General features: G+C 40.2%; 1 protein-coding gene across 1 annotated transcript; it reads right to left on the reverse strand.

Annotated features, from left to right (window-relative positions):
• Positions 1-4,292: 4,292 nt before the first annotated feature.
• On the reverse strand, positions 4,293-7,792 carry LOC115990414 (putative leucine-rich repeat receptor-like serine/threonine-protein kinase At2g24130). The gene is made up of 2 exons (XM_031114249.1): positions 5,212-7,792; positions 4,293-4,670 (listed from the first exon to the last, which is right to left on the reverse strand). The coding sequence occupies exons 1-2, from the start codon at positions 7,790-7,792 to the stop codon at positions 4,351-4,353; spliced, it is 2,901 nt and encodes a 966-aa protein (XP_030970109.1). The 3' UTR covers positions 4,293-4,350.
• Positions 7,793-9,253: the final 1,461 nt, after the last annotated feature.

Below are 9,253 nucleotides of genomic sequence, written 5' to 3' on the forward strand. Positions count from 1 at the left end.
GTTTTGAAGAATGGCAAGCATTTGTCCATTGCTCTGGAGACGAACTTGTTAAGACCCGCAACCTTACCGTTCAAGCTTTGTACCTCCTTAATGTTCTTTAGAGGTGTCATTTCCAATATGGCCTGAATTTTGTCGAGGTTGGCCTCCACGCCTCACTATGATACCAAAAAGCCAAAAAACTTTCCTGATGATACTCCAGACACACATTTGCTGGGATTGAGTTTCATGTCTTAGAGGAGTAGGGTTCTAAATGCCTACCGAAGATCGTCCAAGTGATGATCCTCCTTCATGCTCTTCACAAGCATGTCATCCACATATATCTCAACGTTCCGCCCAATCTACCAAACAAACATTTTAGTCACAAGCCTTTAGTATGTTGCCCCCACGTTCTTTAACCTGAATGGCATGACCTTGTAACAAAATAGCCCTTGGCTCATGTCGAATGAAGTCTTCTCTTGGTCAGCTTCATCCAACCTGATCTGGTTGTATCCAAAGAAAGCATCCATGAAATTTAATAGCTAATGTCAAGTTGTTGAGTCCATAAGGAGGTCAATGCATGAGAGTGGGTAACTATCCTTCAGGCAGGCTTCGTTTAGGTTGGTGAAGTCCGCACATATCTTCCACTTGTCGTTCGCTTTTTTAACTATCACTAGGTTGGCTAACCATTCAAGATAATACATTTCCCTGATGAAGTCTACTTCCAGCAACTGTAGACTTCTTCTACTATGGCTTTGTCTTTTTCTTGGGTAAAGACTCTCTTCTTTTGTCGAACGGGAAGGAAGGATGAGGACATATTGAGCTTGTGAACCATGACACTTGGATTAATCCCTAGTATGTCCTCATGAGTCCAAGCGAAGACATCTTGATTATTCTTCAGGAAGAGGGCAAGCTCCTTGTGGACTAATGGATCGACCTGCGTACCAATACGGGTGATCCGACTTAGGACGTTATCGTCCAGGAGATTTCCTCTAAGTCTTCCGTTGTTTCTACCATGACTCATCACCCCTCGATGTTTAACATTTGCAAATGATCGTCCATTTGTAGCATGGCTATGTAGCATTCACATATTTCTAGAGGCAATTTGATCTCCGTGTGCTTCTCCTATCCCATACCCCGTTGGAAACTTACCAGTAAGTGGTACGTAGACATGACTGCCTTTCATGTGTTGAGCATAGGTCGTCCAATGATGGCGTTGTAGGTGGAGGACCAATCGACGACTAAGTAATTGACCTCCTTAGTAAGCTACTGAGTGTACGTTCCAATGGTTACTGGTAGGGTAATGGTCTTAACAGGGAAGACGGTGTGTATGAGGGAAGAGGTGCTCCTTGTCAATCCTCATTTGCTGGAATGTAAGGTAGTAAAGGATGTCCGCAAAACTCCCATTATCCACTAGCATTCATTGGGTGTTGAAGTTCGCTATCGACAAGTTAATGACCAAAGCTTCGTCATAAGGGTGGTGGAGACGTCAAGCATCCTCTTCCATGAAGCTGATGGTTAGGTTGTCGACCCTAGTCATTTTAGGCGGTCAGCCAAAAATCTAGATGTTTTGCACTATCTGTAAATATGTCTTTCTATCTTCTTAGAGGATCCAGCCATTGTACTTCCTCCTATGATCACCCTTATCTCTCCAAGTGGGGCTTGGCCTTTCTTCGATCCATTGGTTGGGTTCGGGGTTCCTTGGCAGGTTCTCTCCGCTTTTGATGAACCGTTGTAATTTTTCTTGCTTTATGAGGGTTTCAGTCTACTACTTTAGGTCATAACATTTGGAAGTGTCGTGCCCATGATCTCGGTTGAAGCTACAATACTTGTTTCTAAACCTTTTGTTTAGATCCCTTCAGCTTGTTCGGCCAAGTCAACGTCGTGTCGTCCCTTACCTACATAAGAACTTAATCTAGCAGGGTATTTAGTGGCAAGAAATTGACAATCCTTCCAAGCGGAGGTCTTGATCTCCTATTGCCCCTTCGGTCGCTTGTTCGGGCAGGCTTTCTTCCTTTTTCGGGATGGGGATCATCTTGTCTTTCTCTCTTCTTTGGCCTACCCCCTCAGGCAATCATGGCATCTTCAACATTCATATACTTCATGGCCCTGTATAGCATATTGGCCATTGTCTTCGAGTAGTTCTTGTAGATGGAGAAGAGGAACACTCCTAACTAGAGCCCGTTGGTGAATGTGGTGACCAAAAATTTATCGTCGGCTTTGTTAATCAAAAGGGCCTCCTTGTTGAAACGAGTCACGTATGACCTCAGGCTTTCATCTTCTCATTGCTTAATGTTCAACAGGCTTGTTGAGGACCTCTTGTACCTCTGTCCTTCAATAAAGTGGGTGACGAAGTGTTCGCTCAATTCCTTGAAGGTAGAGATGGTATTAGGGGTCAGTTTGCTGAACCATATCCTTGCTAGTTGCTTAAGTGTAGTGGGGAACGCCCTGCACATAATCTCTTCTGAAACCCCTTGTAGGTGCATGGGGTCTTGAATGACTCCAGATGGTTGAGCAGGTCCCTTGACCCATCGTTCGTTTCCACCTGTGGCATCCAGAACTTGGCTGGGAGGGGGAAAGAAGTTACCTGCGCTGTGAAAGGTGAGTTCGTCCACTAAACTAACTCGTCCAAGTTGGTGAATACCCGTCTCCTCATGGCATTCATTATCATGTCCATTTTCTCCTTCATTGTTTGCATGTCTTGGGCCATGCTTATTGTGCTGATTTCCAATTCCGACGGGTGATTGGTGTAGTCCTACCCGTCTCGCCTGTTAGGGATGTTGCTTTCTTCTTGATCCTCCCTCTCCTTCCGATCTCCTGTCAAGAGGTAATTGTCATTTTGCTCTTCGTTGTCCCATCTGTCACGTTGATCTTCAGGACGTCGCTCATTCCCCTGGTTTAGCTGTTGCTCTAACTCTTGGTTGCGTTGGGTGAGCCATTCAATTGCTGCTACTAAGGTTTGCACTTGTCTCTCCAAGGTGTTGGAGGGATTCCCTGTGTTCTAGTTGATGGTAGCCATTAATCATGTCTGGACCATGCAACTCTTTGTCTTAGAAGCGATGATATGGCTAATCACTCGTTTCCCACAAACGACGCCAATTGATGATGCACCAAAATCATCAGTGAGTTGATTGCCCTTGGTTGCACCATTAGGTACCTGAAGAATAAGAAAATAAGAACCAAACAAAAGGCACCAATGGGGTACCGGCCAAAAACCCTCCAAAGGTTAAGTTAGTGAATGAGAAATCTCCAAGAACTCTATAGTGAGAGAACTAGGGATTTTCTACGTACCTTGGAAAAGAGGAGATCTGTGTTTTATATAATGATGTGGAAGAGACCTAGATCCCGGGAATAAAGGGTTTTTCCTTATAAGGAGGAGGTGGAGTTAATGACATTGAGATCTTTGGGATACCTTCCATACTAGGAAGGAAAAAGTCATGGGGTAGGTTCTTTGTGCATGGTGCACAAGATGTTTCCATATAAGAACGTGCGTGGAGACCACGCAAGGCCACTCAGATCCGTTGGTATGCCTATCCGTCAATTGATGGGATTTGTCCGCTTGATACGAAAATGTATCTGTCAGTTTTCAGGGGTCTGTCTACTCAGCCATCAGCTTCTGCTGGTGTAGGGCTCAAGGTTCCAGATGGACCTTTCTTGAGACCAACAACTCCTTTGAGGATTGGTGTCATCAGTTTTACCGTTTGTTGACTGGCAATTTATTGTTTAATTTCTTATTCCAAAAATACCCTTATCAATATATATAAGGAAAAAAAAAGTCAGGTCCTTGGTTTTGTAATTTGTATTTCTTTTGGATATTTGTTGGATTGTGTAGTTTGTATTTGTGATTTATTTGTGGGAAGCGGATGTTACTAGATCAAGATGATAGATCAACTAATATGTAAATGGTGGGTTCCAGTTAGCTTAACTGGTAAAGTTTCTAATGGTTGAATAGGAGATCTAGAATTCAATCACCGCCTACACAAGAAACCAATTGGTGTCTTGATCTGATGATAAAGAGTTAGCATCAGAAGCGAACACCATAGATTGAAAATCTCAAAAAAAAAAAAAAAAAAAAAAAATTGTAAATGTAATTTATATGTTTTGTATTTCCTACGGTGAATATAACCCATTTGGAGCTTAGGATTTCGATGACTTTGCAGACTTTCATGTGATGTCTTGACATGTAAAGCAATAGTCAATTGGACCAATTATCGATTTGGTTCAGCTTATTTCTGCCATCTGTTCTGATTGTCTAGATTAGAAGAATGTGCTTAGTTGTAATATGTTAGTAAGTCAAAACATTTTAACAGGTGAATTCTAGATCAGAAAATAAATGGCATTTCCATGAAAGTACATATATATATAGAGGAACTGTTAGTCATCGCCTAGGGTAGAAGATGAAATTCCAAGAGAGGAGGCGAAGGTTGCTGTAGTATCCCCACAAAGGTATCTCTTGAGGCGATCTAAATCATCGGCTGCATCAAGCATAGAAGGCCTAGTAGATGGAGAGTCCTGTGTGCAAAGGATGCCCAACTCAATCAATTCTACAATTGCAACTTCCCACATTTTCAATACTTCAGGGGATTGATCTCTGGAAGCTCTTACCAAAGAAGGATCTATCACCCTTTCTATCCTTCCATGATAGTGACTCTTCACCCATCTGTGCAGGCTTAGCCCGCCAACAAACATGTCATCTGTTGGTCTTTTTCTAGTCACCATCTCAAGCACTAGAATGCCAAAGCTGTAAACATCCCCTTTTGTTGATGTGGTTGATCCATACCCATACTCTGCATTAGAAAATTTTGAAAAGTGAAAAGGTTTGTGTTTTCACTAAATTAAAAAATAAAAAATAAATATGTAAATAAATAAAAAAGTGTGGACGGTAAAAAATTGAACAACAAATTCAGTTGGGATAAACAGGATATGTGGGATCAGTGTATGCAGGTTGCTATTAAGAGGTAAGTTTGGCTGAATATTCTTGTTTTTGCTATTATTGTTAATGCTTGGGAGTGAGTTTATAATCTGCCCTGATTCTCCACAAGATCGTACAGAATTTTTGAAAGGAAGCCGTTTTTTCTTGAATAGGCTTTTTTGTTAAGAATGCATCAGTTTAGATGTGCTCCAATGGAATTAACATTTCTCTATTCACATTAAAAGCCAGCTCAAAGAAAAAGAAATTCTTCTTTGTTTCATTTTAAATGTTTCTAGATACAAAGAAAAGGGAGAAATCCGTACCCGGTGCAATGTATCCAATAGATCCACATAACAAATTTGCAGTAGAATTTCCCATTTCAGCAGCAGCACCATTTCCCCCTCCAGCTGTCATAACTAACTTTGCGATCCCAAAATCAGAAACTAGAGCCGTCATGTCATCATTGAGAAGAACATTGCTTGGCTTTAGATCACAGTGTATGACTTTGACAGGGGAATGATGATGCAGATAGGCCATCCCTTCAGCAATATCGCTGCAAATGTTGACCCTCTGGATAAGACTCAAATCTGATGAACCTGAACGCAAACCAGTGTCTGAGTGCAGATAAAGACAGCAATCCAAGCTCCCATTTGCCATATAAGGAAGAACAAGAGCCTTAAAATCAGGTAGACTGCATGCTGTTATAATCCTTATCAGGTTTCTATGACGAATCCTCTTTAAGACTTGGCATTCCCTGTTAAAACTCTTTGTTGAGTTTCCAGATTGCAAATGTAGCACCTTGACTGCAATGGCTGTACCATCTGGAAGAACTCCCCTATAGACACGTCCAAAGCTACCGGACCCAACTAGTCTCTGATCATCAAATCCTGAGGTTGCATCTGATAGTTCTTTATAGGTAATTCTTGGAATATTGTGGATTAGTTCTGGTGTAGTTGGTTTTCTGACTTCTCTAGCCTTCCGAGAGTGAATAATTACACTAACATGACGAAATCCAATCACACAGCATATTAATGTTAAGAATGCTGTTATGAAAATGACCAATATGAATATAATCAAGAACACACGGGAATGAAACCAGCGTCTCTTTTGAGAGCAAAATGGAATGCCAGGAATTTTGCTGGAGAGTGCCCTGCAAAGTCGGTGATTGTCCAAGAATGACAAGTTTGTTACTGAGTCAAAGATGCCACCAGTGGGAATCAATCCCTCAAAGTTGTTCAGTGAAAGATTTAGATAGGTGAGTGAGTGAGTTTTATTGAGGCTCATTGGAATCATTCCAGATAATTGGTTTCGTGAGACATCAAAGGATTCAAGATTTTTAAGTTCCCCTAAGGATTCTGGAAGATGCCCCTCCAGAGAGTTGTTTGAGAAATTTATCATTCTCAATGCAATGCAACTTGATATCTGAGGAAAGATACTTCCAGTAAGTTTATTTGAAGAGAGATCCATCTCTTGCACATTTGCTAGCTTGCTGAGCTCGATTGGCAAAGGCCCTTCGAGATGATTATGTGAAAGATTAATAAAAATTCTGATCTCGCGCATACCTGCCAATTCTGGGGGGATGCTCCCTGTCAGTCTATTATATGACAAGTCAAGCTCATTCAGATCTATGCACTGTCCCAAAGTTGGAGGTATCATTCCTGAGAGAAGGTTGTTGTTCAGAAACAGGTAATTTATTCGAACCAAATTTCCTAGAATTGCTGGGATTTCACCAGAGAATTTGTTGTGTGATAGATCTAGCAGACCCAGGTGAGAAGATAAGTTGCCTAGTACTGGAGGAATGGCACTGGTGAAAAGGTTGTGTGATAAGAAAAGTTGTTGTAAGCTTGATAACTGACTCATCTCTGAAGGTATCCTTCCATTTAGAAGATTGTATGTCAAATTCAGGACTAAAAGGTTAGAAAGATTTGCTAAATTTGGAGGAATTGATCCAAAGATTTGGTTTTCCTGCAGTAACAAATAGTTTAGCTGGACACCAAGTTGGCCAATGGAACTAGGCAATCTTCCCCCAAGGCCCATGCCAGCCAATTCAAGCTCCAGTAGCTTAGTGCAGTTTCCAAGTGCAATGAAGAATGGATCAAGATTGGTGTTGTTGTCATGGCTTACCATTTTATTATATGATAAGTGAAGAAAGGCAAGTTCAGGAAGATTCCCAACAAGCTTTGAAGGCAGTTCACCAAAAAGAAAATTGTACTCCACATCTATGTTGTACAGCTTTGAAGCATTTGCTAAAGAGAGAGGAATTTGTCTAGTTAATTGATTGCTGTATAAATTGAGGTTCCATAGAGCTTGACAATTTCCAATCTCTATTGGAATTTCACCTGTGAGGAAGTTGTTGGAGAAGTCTATGTTATGTAACAAAGTGCAGTTGGAGAACAAGGAAGGTGGAAGTGTACCGCTTAAATTGTTTTGGTTAAGAAGTAGTCTAGTAAGTTTGGAAAGAAGGGCAAAGGAGTCTGGTATTGAACCATGTAGATTGTTCCCCTCAATATGGAGACGGTGGAGACATCGAAGGTAGCAAAATTCAGGTGGAATTTTTCCGAACAAGTGATTGCCAACAATCACTAGTATACGAAGGCCAGTGAGATTGGAAAGGATGGGGGAAAGCAGCCCGACGAGTTCAGTTTTATTCAGACTGAGTTGTGCTACACGGTGATGTTGTTTGTCGCACGTCACACCCGTGAAGTTGCACACATCAACAGCCGCATCCCAGTTAGCAAGTGCGGAATTGGGATCATGTATTACAGTTTTTTTGAATGCCATGAGAGCAGCCTTATCTGTATGCAGAGAGTGGTGAGGGGGGTTGTGATGGCCTAACAATTTATAACTAGATGTCAAAGCCAAATGTTGTAGTAGAAGAAAAATTAAGGTTTCGATGAAGATCATGGTGGATATTATTGGAAACCCCAAATAATGTTTCTTTTGTGGAATCCTCATCTCCTTCTTTTCCTACTTTCACATTGAATAAGAAATAGTAATAATAATAAACAAGTGAAAGTAGTGAGAAGAGTCGGGAGCTAGAGCCTAGGGGCAAAGAGAGAGCAAAGGTATTAGAAGGCATGTGGAATGAGCTTTAAGTGAAGGAGGAAATATATCTTTTGGCAAGAAACATTCAATAGGTGCAATGATTTGTAGGAGGACTAAGAGAATTGTCTATTTTATCTTATTTTTCTATTGTGGTATTTGAAACCATGATGAGTAGACGTTCAACTCAACGAAAATGGCTACCACTGAGATGACGATAAAAGAATTAGTGCAGAAGATTAGTGGATGGCATTCTTCTTTTAAGTAGGACGCGCATTTTAAAGTTCAGATTAAATTTTGTTGTGTCCCACGCACACTAGCGCACACATTCTCAAACACATAGTTGACATTTTAGTATTCCCATCATCATAACACATTAGCGCACACACGAATTGGAAAAAGGCAGTTGACATTTTGTGTTCATACTAGTAGAAAATGGAGAAATTATACAGTCCTCTTGTGGACCACGTCACTTGTCTATCATTCCACTAAAAGACTCCCACTTGTTTAAAACTGCTGAGTCAATAATCAGTTTATGTTTAAAAAAATTTCTAGCTCAACAATTTTAAATATGTGGAAGTCTTTTAGTGGAATGGTGGACCACGTCACTTATCCACCATGAGGACCTTATAGTTTCTCAAGAAAATGAGAAATTCAGTTGATCATATTGACGTCCTGTGCAGCCCAAATTTCTTGTAAAATATAAATACTAGGTAGACTAATTTTAGAACCAGGCCCATAAAAATCAAACTTGACCCGTTATCAACATCCTCGGCCTAGGTCCCCTTAAACATAAAAAAGATGCCCAAATAACAACAAAAAATTTACCAATCTAAAATCACAAACCCCAACAACAAAATTTATCAAGTGAAAAAACAGAAAAATTAGCACAAATGACAAAATTTGCCAACAAAAATTTTATGCCAAAATACACAATTGATCCATAAAGTTTATGTTATTGGTCCCTAAAATTATATATATATATATATATATGAGCATTATCGATCATATTGTTAACTATTGTTAGTCTCCTTACCGGTGTAGTTAATAGAGTAATAACATGTCAATTTTTTTAGCTCATGAGGCATCATTTTTAATATTAAAAAAATTACGTATCAACCAAATTGAGGCCCATTGGATTTGCCTATCCATAGGTATTTGGGTTTGCCACGTCAACGTCGTCAACATTTAGGGAAAATTACACTTTACCATTTTAAACTATATTCTGTATTATACTTTACACTCTAAACTTTTCAAATGCAGTTTTTGTACACTAAACTATGATCTTTGTTACATTTTGCACCCCGATGTTAAATTTACTAA

The sequence above is a fragment of the Quercus lobata genome, chromosome 5, assembly GCF_001633185.2.
Source record: "Quercus lobata isolate SW786 chromosome 5, ValleyOak3.0 Primary Assembly, whole genome shotgun sequence".
NCBI lineage: Eukaryota > Viridiplantae > Streptophyta > Magnoliopsida > Fagales > Fagaceae > Quercus > Quercus lobata.